The sequence below is a fragment of the Temnothorax americanus genome, unplaced genomic scaffold (genome assembly GCF_048541705.1).
Source record: "Temnothorax americanus isolate GAGA-0224 unplaced genomic scaffold, ASM4854170v1 Scaffold38, whole genome shotgun sequence".
Lineage (NCBI taxonomy): Eukaryota > Metazoa > Arthropoda > Insecta > Hymenoptera > Formicidae > Temnothorax > Temnothorax americanus.
In genome coordinates, this window is record NW_027509526.1 from 1,328,392 (window position 1) to 1,344,050 (window position 15,659).

A 15,659-nucleotide genomic window follows, 5' to 3' on the forward strand; every position below is an offset into this window, starting at 1 on the left:
GTAGCGAAGAAAATACATTGTCAACGGTGAGTTTCTTTATATACAATTTTATTGTTTATTATTTTTGCCTGAGTAACAATAACACGTTTACTACTTTTATCTATTGAAAAAGTGTTCAAAAAAATACCGATTTTATAATTGACAACGAGGGACATTACATTTGTATAAACATGGAAGTCGACATTGCGTTAACGTGTATTGTAAAGATTTTCCTGGAACCATCTGCTTACATTTATGAAGATGGCGATGCAGACATATTAAATTTAATTATACATGAGATGGATGCTATAGAAAATCGCCGAAAAATTCCTAAAATAGAGGAATATGTCGAACACATAATTCCATCGCTTAGCGGTATGGAATTTAAATCTCACTTTCGGTATGTATTATACGACACATTTGCATTAAATGCTTACCTATGTATAAACTTAAAGATTTGAAATGTCTAATTATTTATATTATGTAATACTTAATATGATTAATAATCAGAATGCTGCCTTCTACATTTGAGTTTATTTTGAGCGAAATTGGGCATAAATTGATTCGCACTACAGATGGAAATCAAATGATATCTCCTGATAAACAACTTTTACTAAGTCTTTGGCGTTTTGCAACTCCAGATTCATATAGGCAAGTATTGTAAATACAATTGATATAAATATTGAACATATTTTAACTGTCAACTATGAATTATATGCTAAATTTTGATATAAACAATATTTGTTTTTCAGATCGATAATTCAACGATTCAATGTTGGTAAAGCCACTGCCATACGAACAGTGCGCCGAGTTGCCAAGGCATTGTCTGAAGTTTCGCCAACTTATATAAAATGGCCTGCAGGAGATAAAATACAAGCTATTGTAGATGGCTTCTCTTCTGTAAATGATTTTCCTGACACCATCGGCGCTATAGATGGGACTCACATTAATATTCCTGCACCTAGTAAAAATGCAGAAGCTTACATAAATCGGAAAGGTCATCATTCAATTCATGTACAAGTAAGATTTCAATAATTAATTATACATATATATAAGATCTTATACATATTATAATTATGTTCTAATAAACAACTTTTATTGCCAGTACTTAAAATCTATTGTTTACGTTACGTACATTATAGATGTTAAATACTGGTAGTGAATATTGGAACACAGTCTATATAATGATAATAGTTTTATTATTATATAATTACATATATATATATATATATATATATATATAATAATCAAACTACGTGTGTGTTTGTGTGTGCGTGTGTAAATAATTAATATAAATATAATTTGTCTTTTTGCAGGCTGTTTGTGATCACACGAGACAATTTACGCATATTTATGTTGGAAACGTGGGTTCCGTTCATGACGCACGTGTTTTTCGTCTATCAGCTCTTCAGGAATATATTCATGATCCGACTAAATTTCCGAATAACACGCATTTAATTGGAGATGCTGCTTATAAATTGCATCAGCATCTGTTAGTCCCATATTCGGATAACGGACACCTTACAAGACATCAGAAGAATTATAATTATTGTCATTCTTCTACTCGAATGGTTATTGAAAAAGCATTTGGTCTTCTGAAAGGACGGTGGAGAAGTTTATTAAATAATTTGGCAATTAATCGCATGGATTTCACACCCTATCACATATTAGCATGTTGTGTGTTGCACAATATTTGCTTATTAAGAAAAGATAAATTGCAATTGCAAGATGAAGCCATTGTTGGAGATGTGGAGGAAATAGAAATGCGCGAAAGAAGAGTTGAACAGAATTATGATAAAGCTGTTGCGGAAGCAAAAAGAAATAACATATGTGCTAATTTATGTGTAAGAAATATATAACAGATATATTGCATAGGTATTTATTCGTCAGATATAGTATGTAATAATTTTTGTAACATTTTCTTGTTAAATATAATAATTTACTTTTGTAATACATTATTAAAATAAAACATAAAGTACTTTAAGGTATATCAAGTAAATAAGTTCGTCTTCCCTATCCTACTTAGAAAAGAACCGTTTCTACATTACAGTACAACAAATCTGTTTCAACATTTTGCTTAAGGAACAACATTAGTTGAAGAAAACTAAAAACATTTTGCCAATTATTCAATATATAATCTTACTGTTCACTCTGTCATCATTTCTACTCTTTATACTCGACAATATCACAAAGCTCTTTGGGTATGTTTACATACTATGTCTACAACTATTTGTTAATGTTTGGCAACAGTTAAAACAAAATTAAACTTAAAAGAAAAGAAAAAAAATATCCTTATTGTATTTTTTGTACTCTAAAATATCACAGAGCTTTTTGGATATGTTTATATGCTAGGTATGCAACTATTTTTTAATGTTTGGCAAAAGTTAAAACAAAATTAAACTTGAAATGAAAAGAAAAAGAAAAAAATATCCTCTTTGTACTCTTCGTACTCTGAAATATCACAGAGCTCTTTGGATATGCTTATATGCAACTATTTTTTAATTATCTTTGCTAGAATATCAAGTAATTGGTCTTGGCGAGACATCGCTTCATCATGCATCCTCTTTCGTTCATTGGCATTCTCTTCTGCATTAGTAAGTATTTTTTGTAATAAGACACTCTGTTTGAAGCCTGTAATTTTAATATTGTAATATTAATACAAAATGTTAATTTATCAATATTACTTATTTGTTTTGCTTAATATTTCGTAAAAATTATAATACAATAATCAATAAAGTGTATGTATTTATTATAATGACATACATATACATAAAATTGTAATACATTACATTCACAATAAAACAAGAATATAATTAGTTTTGTGAAAATTAATGTAAACAAAAGGTAATTTTTAGATTTATTACATACAAAGAATTTACACATAATGTTTCTTTTATTATTTATAAATACTAGACAAATATTATAATAAACAGAGTAAATCACTTTTTACTTCGCCAGTTAAATAATAAAACAACAATGTAAATATTAATCGACTCTACTAGCCATTATAATCGCGAAGACAATTGCGAAATATGTTACCCTGGCTGAGGTAATATTTTTTGCAATAAATTTTAATTATTTAAATGATATGCTTATATGTAAGTATCAAAGATTACATGATGATAATCGAACCAAATAGTGGTCATATTGTCTTCGCGATTATAATGGCCAGTAGAGTCGATTAATATTTCCATTGTTGTATTATAAAAAACACTATAAATCCTTTTTATGCAATAAATGTATATAAATTTTAAAATTACCTCTTGTCCACATTATTTTGCACAAAATGTTATAAAGTATTGATACAAATACTTACGTGTAGAACGCACTGTAGTTTTAGATGAAGATGGATCTTTTTGATTGCTAGTGTCACTGTTATTCTCAGTATCGCATTCAGGAGATGGTACAGTAGTAGGATTGCTACTGTCCAATGTAAGGATTGGATTCATCCACGGCTTTTTATTAAACATTTCGTCCATTATCTGTAATACAAAGAAAATTGGTATTAACATCTCATGTATAATTGATATACGTTACAGTATTTGTTTCCTCTGTATTTACGTCAAAATATCTCCATGTTTTATGGTTATTGCCACTTTTTGCATTATGATCTTTAACATTTTTGTACGTATTTTTTAGACCTGCCATTTTGCTTTTGCATTGAGAGACTGTGACATTATACTCTTTTTTATTTAAGTGAGAGGCAATCATGTTCCAAAATTTCTTCATAGTCATTTTTCCAAGCTTGATTTCATCTTCGTGTTCTTTATATAGTGCAAGTAATAAAATAACTGCTTCATGTGGCCATCGAAAGCTATCTACAAAATAACATAAAATCTACTTTTTTTTATGTCCTTCATATTAATTATTATTAACATAAATACCTTTTTCTTGAAAATCAAAGGTTTCTTGAGAAGATTCATGAGAAAACTCTTCCGTTATTTCCTCCGTATCATCTTCAAAAAACATGGATGATCCTATTAATAGACAACTTATAAATATACAAAACATGACATATATATGTATATGTATATATGTGCATATATATATTATATACATATTTCAAATGAACAAATTTACCTGCTTCAGTAACTGATTGACTTTGACAATTCATCCTTTCAGCATTTTTGATAGTTGTCTTTTTGGCACTCTTGGCAATTTGTTGGTCTCTAGCAGCCTTATATTTATGTAACAGTTGCGTTGCAAATAGCGTATCTGTTTGAAAAGAAAAATTAAAATTCAAAGGCCATTTACTTCTCTTTTTTAAGTTACAAACTAAAATTACATATATCTAGATAGCACAAGTTGTCCTCAAGTCATTTTCGACACATCCAGAAGTCCTGCGTGAGGACATCCTAAAGACACTCTGGATGAATTGAAGATGACTTAAGGACGTTTGTGCTATCTGGCTAAATATAGCCAGATCATATAGCACTATTACTTTTGTTAGCCTCAATAGCATCTTCTTCAGAAACTTCTAGGTTATAAATCATTCCTGTATCTCCTTCAAATAACTTTAAGATCGGCATTTTCTGTTCAATTTTATTTCTTTTTCAATTTCTTTTATAATTTGTACACCATATACACATATAGCACGGTATATAGCACGACATACATACAGCAATACGTGAACTTAACCAAACTTTACAGCGTTGCTTTCCCGCGTTTTGGACATTCAAACTACACGCTTCAGTCGTACTACCTCGGAGAGCAGCAGCATTGAAAGCGAGTTGGAAGTGAAAATCTATGACGTATTAATGACGTCATACGTGCTGCTGGAACACTTCAAAGTGCCAAGTGGATTGGTTAAAACCACGCTCCAAACAATACGAAGCATTTGTAGCGCTGACCGGACCGCACCCGAGGAGGTAGCCAGATTACTTACCAGGGGCATAACGCCCATACGAGAGACGACATCGCCCGGGTCGCAGATCTTCTCCACCGAGGAGCAGCAGGTGCAGCAGGAGATCGAGCCCGTGGACGAGAACCTGACGGCGGACATGAATGACGCGCAGTGTTCGCAAACGTACACCGAATTGAAGTAACATGAGCGTTTGATAAAGAACCATATATAATATTTTATTTTTGTATTTTTAATAATTTTAAGTTGATGATTATTTTAAGGACTTATGAGTATGCAGTGCGAGTCAATTATACGACACAATTTTATTTTATTTTATTTCATAATAATTATAAGCGTTTAAGCACACAAAGTGCGACACCTTGTCAAAGGTTACAGATGAATAGCGGCGAGGCAAAGTGCCTATGCGTTACACCCCGTACACTATAAGTACACGTTAAGATCTTACACTACATACACACAAAAACACCCGACATTGAATAATAAAAACATACTTTAATAAAAGTCATTTCACAATTATCCGATTACCAAATCTATCGATCCAAAATGGATTCGGACAAGTTTCGCATAATAGTTTTAGCCTTTATATTTGTAGTTTTTTCAATAGCCTTAGTTTAGTTTAGCCTTTGTTGCTGATTTATTCACAGAAGTCAATTAATGAACCTTATTACACGCCATAGAATAAATAAACGTACACAATGAAATTTACATCATACGCGATAGATTGCATAATAATATTTCTACCCATAATATTCAATTTCCCCGATCCGAACTTAATATGTACACTGTTTACACTTTTTACACTTTACATTGTAATCTTATAGCGTTTTCGATTTAGCAACCCAGTTCCAACCTGGGTCAGATTAAATAAAACACAAGTTCGATTCATAACTTCAACTGTCATGGTGGAAGCACGAGACGACGATATACGAATAGTCAAGGTTAAAAACGTAAAAAGAGGAAAAGAAGGAACGGAAGAAATAAGAATATCTGAAAAAATGAGTGAATTGAGGCATTCAGGTAAGTAATCTGCAAATAGCAATATTACGATAAATCTAGCCCACGATAGCGTTTTGTCGGTGTTTCCTGTCGACTTAACCTAATGTAACATTAATAAGATGGATTAGCGACATAAACCGCACAAGCTTTGCTATTGCACGTATATAGAAATAGTTGCAAAAAACTTTATTATGTATCGTTGCAGATATTCTGTCAGTAAAATTGCAGAAATTATCACTTAGCATATGCGTAACACGCATTTTAAAAAATATTTAATTTGACATGTTATAACAGTTTTGATGCTAAAAATTATAATAAACTTCAACTATTGATCATTTTTACAGATTATAGTAACCAGGCAAATATAAAAATAGTTCGGGATGAACATGGAGAAATGATAAAAACAACCCAAGGTATTTTATGCGAGGAAGTAGATAGAGATGGTAAGTATTTTATAAAAATATTTAAAAAATGGAAAAGAATGATTTAATGCCAATGAGTCATTATGTACTATCAGTGATAGTATAAATTGATTTTCTTCTCAGGAAACACTACTTTAAAATTTCTACAGACAACGAGCAATGCATCATCCTCAGCTCTTGATAATGGTAAACTATTTATATTTATATACATTCTAGTCAACAGAAAGAATTAGTTACATTGCATCTATGTAAAAATTTCGTACTCAACAATGTCTAAGTGCAATATAATGTCATGTGTAATATATGTAACTGATGCTCTGTGTCAATTAGGATGTTTTATATAAAAATCTTTAATCTCTAGAGAAATTGTACATAGAAATAATCAAATTATTTTATTTTACAAGATCAAATGCCATGTAATACAGCAACAACTACTACGCAAGATAATTGGAGTGAAGGTTTAGGAAGACTACTTGCAGCATGTGAATTAGCATTTTCTTCATCAGATAGTTCTGATGAAGAAATACAATATATATCGTTATTAAAAGGCCGAAAAAAACCTCGGATAAAGCACTATATTACCAATGTTGTTGATCAATTAAGTGAGGAAGAGGTATTTATATATAAAATTTGTTGAAGTCTCTAATGTAAATAATAAGTATTTCATGAAATGTTTTAGTTTGTAGCCCATTTCAGATTATCACGAGAAACATGTGAACATATTATTTACTTATTTAAAAGAAGTGAATATTATCCTAAGAATCTTCATGGAAGGAAGAAGAAAACACCAAAAGAACATATTTTAGTTTTCTTATGGTACATTACATTTCTGAGATGTATTTGTATATTTTAAATACATAACATCTTAACTAATACTGTTTAATAAATCACTTTATCATGTATAGGTTTGCAGCAAATAAAACAACAATAAGGAGTGTAGCAGAGCGCTTTGATATGCAAATTGCTACAGTACATTTTGTAATAAAAAGAGTTGTAAACTTTTTAATTAACTTAGCTCCAAATATAATCCGATTTCCTGCTACAAGACAAGAACGTGAAGAAAATGCACGAGAATTTCGAAATATATGTGAAATTAATGGAATTATAGGGTGCATAGATGGCACATATATCCCGATTCGAACGCCTGCAAAAAAAATTCGTCACACATATGTTAATAGACACGACGAAACTGCTCTCACTCTACAAGGTATATGTGATGCAAAAGGACGATTTATAGATGCCTTTACTGGAATAAGTAGTAAAATGCATGATGCTCGCGTATATGATATGTCGTTCATTAAGGATAAAATATGTACAATGGGTGATGAATATCATGTCATTGGTGATGCAGCGTATCCGATATCTGTAAATCTATTGACACCTTACAATGGACATTTGACACCCGTGCAAGCTAATTTTAATCATAATTTTTGTCGTGCGCGAGTTAGGATTGAGAATACATTTGGGCTCTTAAAAGGCAGGTTTCGACAATTGACGAGACTAGATATGTGGTCTGTGATATCTATGGCTAAGTTCATTATATCTTGCTGCGTATTGCACAATTTGTGTATAGACAGAAATGATGTACTCGATTATTATGATTACGAAGAAGTATTATTTCCAATTGAGCAATGTATTGACAATGTTAACAGAACAAGATTGTTAGGACAGATGAAACGTGATCGTTTAGCACTTGATTTGATTTAAATTTGTGTTTTAATGTGCATGCATTCGTATTAAAACCATTAATGCTGGGTCTACAATGCGAGTCGCAGAGTCGTAAGAATTGGCCAATCACAGTCGAATTTGTTGTAATCTAAAATTACAACGGGTAATTATTAAATTATTTATAATAAAATTATAGAATAGTCTTTCGAAAGACTTCGAGGAAATTGTCTTTCGAAAGACTCCTCAATTTACGCTGACGCGGACGCGGAAGTTCATCAAGCTTCCGCGTCAATCGAACTATTGCGATATGCATAAGAATGTGCGACAACGCATTTTGACATTCGCGGAACCGCGGAAGTACAGCGAGATTGCGAATGCGCTCGGTCACTGACCGACCTCATTCGGGGGACCGTCGAACCCGGCGGAAAAGTGCCGACAGGGCATGACTCAAAGCAATATAAGGGACCGTCGAAGAAGCCGCGAGAGAGAGTAATACACCAGAGACTCTGCCCGTGACCGTTCCCGTAAGCCGTGTCGCGAAGTTCTACATTATAACAAAGCGCGTGCGAGATATAATAATTGTGAAAGGCAACTACAAGTGTAAGTTAGTGAGTGTAACAGGAGCGCTGAAATATAGCTCCAATATAAAGTAAAACGAAGTGAAGTTCATTTAACGACGCCTACACCTTGTTTCACCTGCGAACCCGACCGCTTCCTAATCTGCCCGCCTGTGCTTACCGAGTCCCAACTCGTAAGGTCAAGAGATCCCAAAAATAATAAACGTTTTGCCGTAAGCCGTCACCAATCGGCAACGCGGCATAACATAATTTGGTGGCAGCGGTGGGATTGACCAAAGCACCAGGACAACTAGGAAAGACAACAGCAAGCCTGCCTAAGGTACGCAAATAAAGTCTATCAGTTAGCGCTGAATACGACTAACCAGGAAGGAAATAAGTACGGTGGAACATCTGTGGATTGACCAAGAATCAGATCGACCGGCTGAAATAACCGAGGTACTGAGCGACCAAGGTATCCACAACGGTACTGAGCCAAAAGGGATCGATCAAGGCATCCTCAAGGACACCAAAGGGCGAAAAGAAAATAAAAGGCCAACACCCAAGGCCAAGTGCAAAGCAGCGGACAACGCCAAAGCAGCGGACGACGCCAAGCAGCGGACAACGCCAACGCAGCGGACAACGCAGAAGCAGCGAACAACGAGAAGCAGCAACTGCGTTCGACAACCAGCATCTTCACGCCAGGGCCAGCCGCAAACAACGGAGCCTGCGAGCGACCATGCGAGCCGTACTTCTAATGTAAGTCGAGAAAATTTAAAATTGTACTACGCGTGAATGTCGGGAGAAAATAGTCCTCCCCGAACGCCGATAGCCAATGCGTCGTGGTTAATCAACGAATTTTCACCACGGGTGAATAGTCCGCGCGCGACAACACAAGCGACTTTAGATAACGTTCGTGTAGCATTAGAAACGCGACACTCGGACAGCGAAACCGAGTTACCGGAAAACGTTGTTACTGAGCGCGAGTTTCCGTTTGGTGAGATTGACGAGAGTTTATTCTCAACCGACCCCATTGACCGGACGGACGAAAAACCGCGTAGAAGCAGACCATACGTTAGCCGAACCCCTAGCAGAGTATCCTTGCGACGAGAATTTTCATTGACCTCTTACGAGAGCGATATATTCGACCCTAGCGAATACTATCGGGAAAACGGCGAAGAGACGCGAACGGAAAAACCCCTATTAGAAGAACGCACTCACACAAACCAGCCACAAGCGCAAGTTAAGGAAACCGAAATGGCACAGTCACAATCTGACGCACAGTACGCACCGCTATCTACGGAAACGCACGACGTAAGAGAAATATACAATTTATTACGGGAAATGCAGAAAATGCAAGAGGAATCGCGTATAGAAATGCGTGACGAAACGCGCGAATTACGAGAACGGTTAATAACACTAGAAAATAGTGCACGAAACGGCGACCAAGTAGGAGCCGGAAACGAAAGATATTCGAGCGAAAATTACGGACGGACGGAACACGATATAAGAAATCGGCGTAGTTCCATACCGAATGCTATAACGTTAAAGGAAGCACGAAGCATGATCCCTGAGTTCGATGGGACGTCGCGACAGAAATTACAAGAATTTATAAACGCGTGCACATATGCGGTACATAATATACAGCCTACAGACGAAGAATCATTAGTACAGGCGATTTTATATACAAAATTAAAAGGAAAAGCGATGCAAGATTTTGAAACGCGAGATATACAAACATTCGCTCAATTAAAGCAACAATTAGAAGATTGCTATCAAGCCAAGCAGAGCACTACCCATTTGCAGATTGAGTTTAATACTCTCAAGCAAAAGCCAAACGAAAGCGCACATGCTTTTGGGCAACGAGTCGATCTACTAGCCATGAAGCTATATGACGCTATGATAGAAGGAGAAGATCACTCCAGTATGTTTAAACGCGCGATCCAGCAAACGATACAAAAACAAGCTTTAATTAATTTTCAAATAGGATTGCGCGACGAATTAAAAATACTTGTACGTTCGCAGCGATATGCGACGTTACAAGAAGCCATAACGGGAGCAAGCGCGGAAGAAAAGCTCATAGGGCCGACCGCGACAAAAACGGGCGCCTCGCTATACAAAAATAAGCCAGGATATACGAGACAGCCCCAAAATCAGAGCGTACAATGTTTTAAATGCGGAAAAACTGGTCATTATGGACGGGAATGCCGAAGCCAAGGAAACGCATTACCTAAACCTAGTAAACCTGCACAAGTAAATGCACTGCAGAAATATTGCAATTATTGCAAAAAATCGGGGCACAATCGAGATGAGTGTTGGACATTAAAAGGGCGAAGCTACACCCCCAACACCAACAAATCTAGAGAAAACGAAAAAAGACAACAATTGAAAGTGCCGAACCGAAGGAAGAACGCTGACTCTGCAAGCAGCGAAGACGAACAAGAGGAGGCGAGAGGAAAACAACCACGACCTGCCTCAGAATATCGGGTTACACATATCGAAAGTGTGCCATACGGCCGTACGAAGCCAGAACTGTTATTAACAAGATTACCCATACGAGAGGTAAAACCCGGAGCATCGAATATGCTATATGACTCTGGTTCAACAATTTCATTAATAAAGCTAAACGCGTTAAAAGATGACGCCCCAGTCTATGAAGATCGCATAGCTCTCACCGGAATCACGGGACACAAAATACACACAATCGGAAAAGTGTATGCGACCATTGAAACAAATAAATTAAAAATTAAACACGCATTTTATGTGGTAGGAGAAGACATGGCCATAGAATACGATGGAATCCTAGGAATAGATTTCCTACGGACACACGCCGCATCTTGCGATTACGAGCAAATGCAATTAAAAATAAAGGAAGAAACTTTCAAATTGCACCCGTATGGAAAGGTCACACTAAAGCCTCGCAGCGAGACTATAATAGAGGCAATTACGGATAAAAATGAAGAAGGTATCGTACAAGCAAGAGAGATGAAACCAGGAGTTTATATTGGAAACTGCCTAGTGAAACCGGAGAATCATATTTGCATTGTAAGCATAATAAATACTACAGACAAGGAAATTGAAATACCGATTCCACAAGTTACGCTGGAAAAACTAGAAACAGATACTCATACAAAAATACATGCAACAATGACGGGAAAGGAAACTAAACCTGCTGTATCTCGAAACGAACGCATCTGACTAGCATTGCGTACGCAGCACTTAAACGCCGAGGAAAAACGATCACTCCAACACATATGCGAAGAATACGGCGATTTATTTCATTTAGAAGGAGAGCCATTATCGTGTACTGCAGCAGTAAAACACGAAATAAACACACGCGCTGACGCTGCGCCTGTGAATGTAAGACCATACCGACTTCCAAACAAGCATAAAGCGGAAGTAAATCGGCAAGTACAAGAAATGTTAGAAAACAAAATAATTCAAAGCAGTACTAGCCAATGGAATGCACCGTTGTTAGTGGTACCTAAAAAAGCTGACGCAGCCGGAAATCCAAGGCTCCGAGTAGTTGTAGACTTTCGGAAGCTAAACGATCTAACGATAGGCGACTCATTCCCACTGCCAAATATCACTGATATACTTGATCAGTTGGGGAACGCCAAGTATTTTACTACGCTAGATCTGGCATCTGGGTATCACCAGATACCGATGGCCGAACGAGATAAACACAAGACGGCATTTTCGACACCTTACGGCCACTACGAATTTAATCGCATGCCGTTCGGGCTAAAGAGCGCACCCGCAACGTTTCAGCGGTTAATGACTTCTGTACTAACTGGCCTACAGGGAATTAAATGTCTTGTGTATCTAGATGACATAGTAGTGTATGGACCTAGCCTGGAGGACCACAACAAACGATTAAGAGAGGTGCTACAAAGACTCCGAAAAAACTGTTTAAAATTACAACCGGAGAAGTGTGAATTCTTGCGCAAGGAAGTGATCTACCTAGGCCACATTATTTCGGAGAATGGAATTTCTCCAGACCCGTCAAAACTAGTAGCGATAAAAGAATTTCCTACGCCAAAAAGAGTTAAGGACGTGCAATCATTTATCGGCTTAGCCGGTTACTATAGAAAATTCATAAAAGATTTCTCGAAGACAGCCAAACCGTTAACAAAGTTAACAAAGAAAACGGAAAAATTTGAATGGACTTCAGAGCAAGAAAATGCTTTCAATAATTTAAAGGAAAAACTAACAACGGCACCTGTGCTTAAGTATCCGGATTTTACGCAAGAGTTTATTATAACTACTGACGCATCCGACCATGCCATCGGAGCAATACTATCTCAAGGAAAGATAGGTGAAGACCAGCCAATAGCTTATGCCAGTCGAATTCTATCACGAGCAGAACAAAATTATAACACTACAGAGAAAGAGTTGTTAGCCATTGTATGGGCGGTCAAACACTTCCGACCTTACGTGTACGGCACCAAATTTAAAATTGTGACCGACCACAAGCCGTTAACATGGTTATTTAACGTTAACGATCCAGGCTCAAGATTGATTCGATGGAGATTACAGCTGGAAGAACACAATTACGAAATTATACACAAAGCCGGAAAGGCGAATGTAAACGCCGACGCACTGAGCCGCAATGTAAAACGAGACGAAGTTGCCGCAGAAGAAGAACCGAAAATCCACACGATAAACGAGGATAATTCCAACGAAGAGGAAGCAAGAATATATACAGAAGAAGAAAAGAAGCAGATATTACATGAGTACCATGATGCACCTATAGGAGGGCACCAAGGCGTCGAACGAACAGTAAATAGAATCCGGTTAAATCATAACTGGCGCGGATTGACGAAAGACGTCGAAAAATATATAGCTAAATGCGAGCTATGTCAAAGAAATAAGTTATCGCGGAAAAATAAAGTACCGTTGGTAATTACGGACACACCTACCAAGCCGTTCGAGAAATGTGCTTTGGATATTGTAGGGCCACTTACAATTACAACGAATGGAAATAAATATTTGTTAACATTTCAAGATAATTTAACGAAATATAGTAAAGCGATACCAATTCCAAACCAAGAAGCAAGTACAGTAAGTAAGCAATTTGTGACAAAAATTGTCTTAGAGCATGGAATTCCAGAAAAAATTCTGACCGATCAAGGCACGAATTTTTTGAGCGAGGTATTCAAAAACACCTGTAAACTTTTGAAGATAAACAAAATTCAAACTACCGCGTATCATCCCGAAAGCAACGGAGCACTCGAAAGATCCCACCGAACATTAGCAGAATACCTGCGACACTACATAAACGAGGACCAAACGGATTGGGATGAGTGGATACCGTTTGCGATATTCGCATATAATACAACGCCGCACACAGCGACGGGGTATACACCGTTTGAGCTAGTATACGGTCACCAAGCTGAATTACCAACAGCACTGACAAAACCACCTAAACTCACGTATAACTATGATGATTACGCACAAGAGTTACGGGAAAGATTAAGAGCGACCAACAAAGTTGCCAGGGAACACGTACAAGAAGAAAAGATTAAAGCGAAAAAACAGTATGATACAAAGACTAAAGAAACCAGTTTTCGTGTAGGTGACAGAGTACTCATGCACGATGAAACGTTACGACGAGGACGTTCAAAGAAACTTGAATCCCTATGGACAGGACCGTACACAATTATCGAAAAGAATTCAGATGTTAATTATACTATAAAGAAAGGAAGAAAAATAATGCGCCTACATGTAAACAAATTAAAACTTTTTATAGAAGAATAACATAAAAAAGGGGAAAGAGAGAAAGAAATACACCTTGAAACAGAATGTCTCTGTTACAGAATACTCGCGTGCTGGAGAGGGCAAGCATTAGCCCAAGCAGAAAAAACGGAATCACATTATAAAATCCAACAATTCCAAAATCACCCAGGGATGTATTACGAGAAGCTTGGAAGAATGCACTATTCCCGGAAGACATGGAAGTTAGTCGTTAAATTTGATTTAACAACGCTAAATCGAAGACACGAGCAAATTGAAAAATATCTACAGGAAGCAAGAATTACATGCGATAATAAGATTTTACAATTACTGCATAAGGAAACGTGCCTCACCTTTGAAAATATCGCAAGAAGAGAATTAGACTATTTAACAAAAATCCTCACGCAGATCAACACAATATACAAAACGTCGACAGACTCAAGGAGGGGATTAATGGACGGAATAGGTTCAATAGCAAAATCGCTGTTCGGAACGATGGATGCAAACGATGAAAAGCGCATCAACGAGCAATTGCAACTGTTGGGAAACAACCAACAAACGTTACACCACACAATGCAGAATCAGATAATGGTGATGAATGCCACCATAGGGCATATAGAGAAATTAGAAAGCATAATGGAACGAAATCGTAATCTATTAGAAAAACGATTTACAGATTACCTTAATAAGGACGAAATAAAAGAACACTTTGAAATTGGCATAGCGGTAATCACAGATCTAATCCGCGACGTCGAGAACATACTTGAATATTTGGCATGCATAAGAAAGGGAACAATGCATCCGAAATTAATGCCAGTAGAGGATATCACCTGGCAATTGAAGGAAGCAATTGCCACCGGGATCATATTTCCCGTTTAGAGTCCACCTCGAAGATTGGTTTACGATTGAAAAACACACGACAATAAAGGCATTCTACAAGAATAATCAAATATATACCGTCTTACTTTTTCCCCTAATCACACCACCGCTCTACGATATAATGAGCGTTATTGAATTTCCTGTGCTCACGCGCAAGAATATACTTACATCAGTAAGAGTCGACAATAAAATAATAGCAGTAGACAAAGAAAGAGTGAACTACATGCTTTTAGATGAAGATTATCTGGCAAAGTGTACTTCTACCAATCTACAGTACGTATGCACACAAAATACACCGGTATATCGTATAGATGGAAACGCACCGTGCGAGATACAAATGTATGTTCAACAGCAACATTACTACAAAATGTGCAAATTCAGACACACTGTTACAACACAAACAAAGTGGATTTCATTACGACGACCACACGATTGGCTGTATTCAACAGTAACTGAACAGCCAATACTTATACAATGTAATGAACACGAGGAGAAGCAGATAATCAACAACACTGGCAAAATTACGCTGGAAAAGGAGTGTAAGCTAATGACAACCGATAT

General features: G+C 36.5%; 2 protein-coding genes across 5 annotated transcripts; one reads left to right on the forward strand and one right to left on the reverse strand.

Moving 5' to 3' along the window:
* Positions 1-1,842: 1,842 nt before the first annotated feature.
* LOC143902067 (uncharacterized) lies at positions 1,843-5,551 on the reverse strand. 4 transcript variants are annotated; one of them, XM_077414770.1, is made up of 7 exons: positions 4,599-5,007; positions 4,421-4,511; positions 4,060-4,194; positions 3,864-3,956; positions 3,541-3,797; positions 3,296-3,461; positions 1,843-2,610 (listed from the first exon to the last, which is right to left on the reverse strand). In XM_077414770.1, exons 2-7 carry the CDS (start codon positions 4,506-4,508, stop codon positions 2,471-2,473), a joined length of 879 nt encoding a protein of 292 aa, XP_077270896.1. In that variant the 5' UTR covers positions 4,509-4,511; positions 4,599-5,007; the 3' UTR covers positions 1,843-2,470. The 4 variants fall into 4 exon arrangements, with proteins under 4 accessions (XP_077270896.1, XP_077270895.1, XP_077270894.1 ...); XM_077414769.1 differs by having other exon boundaries at positions 4,421-4,762; positions 4,865-5,005; XM_077414768.1 differs by lacking the exon at positions 4,421-4,511 and having other exon boundaries at positions 3,864-3,935; positions 4,865-5,551.
* A 4,473-nt stretch (positions 5,552-10,024) lies between these two features.
* On the forward strand, positions 10,025-11,681 carry LOC143902064 (uncharacterized). The gene has a single exon (XM_077414766.1). It carries the CDS (start codon positions 10,047-10,049, stop codon positions 11,679-11,681), a length of 1,635 nt encoding a protein of 544 aa, XP_077270892.1. The 5' UTR covers positions 10,025-10,046.
* The last annotated feature ends 3,978 nt before the right edge of the window (positions 11,682-15,659 follow it).

Bases quoted from the DNA above. Each gene is read 5' to 3' on its own strand.
- LOC143902067 (XM_077414767.1), bottom strand. From the start codon at position 5,048: ATGGTTCTTTATCAAACGCTCATGTTACTTCAATTCGGTGTACGTTTG. The intron at 3,957-4,059 runs GTAAATTTGTTC...GTCTATTAATAG, and splicing joins TCAATCAGTTACTGAAGCAG to GATCATCCATGTTTTTTGAA. The intron at 2,611-3,295 runs GTAAGTATTTGT...TTAAAATTACAG, and splicing joins AACTACAGTGCGTTCTACAC to GCTTCAAACAGAGTGTCTTA.
- LOC143902064 (XM_077414766.1), top strand. From the start codon at position 10,047: ATGATCCCTGAGTTCGATGGGACGTCGCGACAGAAATTACAAGAATTT.